General features: G+C 36.5%; 1 protein-coding gene across 2 annotated transcripts in view; it reads right to left on the bottom strand.

Annotated features, from left to right (window-relative positions):
- The window catches only part of LOC106820067, a 6,021-nt gene extending 4,966 nt beyond the window's left edge, over positions 1 to 1,055 (bottom strand). The window contains exons 1-3 of one of the 2 annotated variants that reach the window (XM_014824628.1): positions 992 to 1,055; positions 566 to 738; positions 181 to 291 (exon numbers count right to left, since the gene is read on the bottom strand). In XM_014824628.1, the coding sequence (XP_014680114.1) occupies positions 181 to 291; positions 566 to 588 (134 nt within the window). In that variant the 5' untranslated portion in view covers positions 589 to 738; positions 992 to 1,055. The remainder of the gene's footprint in view (positions 1 to 180; positions 292 to 565; positions 739 to 991) is intronic. The other variant, XM_014824627.1, reaches the window with a different exon arrangement.
- Between the last annotated feature and the right edge of the window lie 18 nt (positions 1,056 to 1,073).

Here is a 1,073-nt window from a genome sequence, read left to right as displayed (position 1 = left end):
GAATGCATACGACCTCAAGGGAACTTAATTGTAGTTCTACGAAACGGCAAATAATTCTCCATTTCTGTCGGTAATACGTTGGCAGAAAATGAAATACTCTTTACGTGGCAATAAGGTAAATGTGTAGTTAGTTCACATAATAACACAGAATACTATATTTTAAATAACGAATCTTCTTACCAGATCTGGCATGGACATTGGTGAGTGAGCACGCACTTCGCTTGTACTTGGCTGCGGAGTTTCTCGGCCACTCGCATCTCCTTTGCTTCTTTTAAAATCGTATATCTTTGACTGAAAGCATTTTGTATTAGTACAGGAACTACCCATGTCAACATAAATAACAAAGTTATTCCTTTTGCTTAGCTGAAAGAAAAAAAGTTATTATATGGCCAAAACTTTCATGAACACCTGAAATGAATTTTGGACACACGGTGACCTATTATCTTGTCAGTTAAATGTCAACTTGCTTTCAAAAAAGAAATGTTTAGTTAACTGTGTTGGCAAGAAGGGCATGTATCATATATAATATAGTGATTGAAGTTTTTAGGATTATGTTTCTACTTACCAGGTCTTCTTCTGAGCTGTCATCAGAATCAGGTGATATATCTCTCTTCCTTCCCCTACGCTGCAAGTTTACATGATTTTCTATTTTCAGCATTTCGTGACACACATAGGCAATGACCACTACGGAAATTTCCTGCTTTGCAATAAACACAAGTTCTTTGTATCTACTGTCATCTGGAAACAATGTAATGACTTAGAAAAACGTACACATGACTTTTAACTAGAGTGTAATCAAATAGTCATATTATACACTACACTATACCATCTAATGATACCATTATTTGGATACAACGCAGTACGTACCCTAGCTTTACGTGCAGTTTCACGTTCACTTCATTTGATAATAATTTTTTTTGGTTATCGTATCTGTTCTGAAAGGGTACATTTAAGGTTCACTGTCTGTGATTACGCAAGACATTATTCTTACCGGTAGCGTTTCTTGTCCTTTCGAATGCATGGCATCATAGCGCTCCGTCATATGTACCACCGACATGCACATCAAGTGCACA

This window comes from Priapulus caudatus, unplaced genomic scaffold, assembly GCF_000485595.1.
Source record: "Priapulus caudatus unplaced genomic scaffold, Priapulus_caudatus-5.0.1 Scaffold6247, whole genome shotgun sequence".
Classification (NCBI taxonomy): domain Eukaryota; kingdom Metazoa; phylum Priapulida; class Priapulimorpha; order Priapulimorphida; family Priapulidae; genus Priapulus; species Priapulus caudatus.
This window is presented reverse-complemented; position numbering and strand designations above follow the sequence as displayed.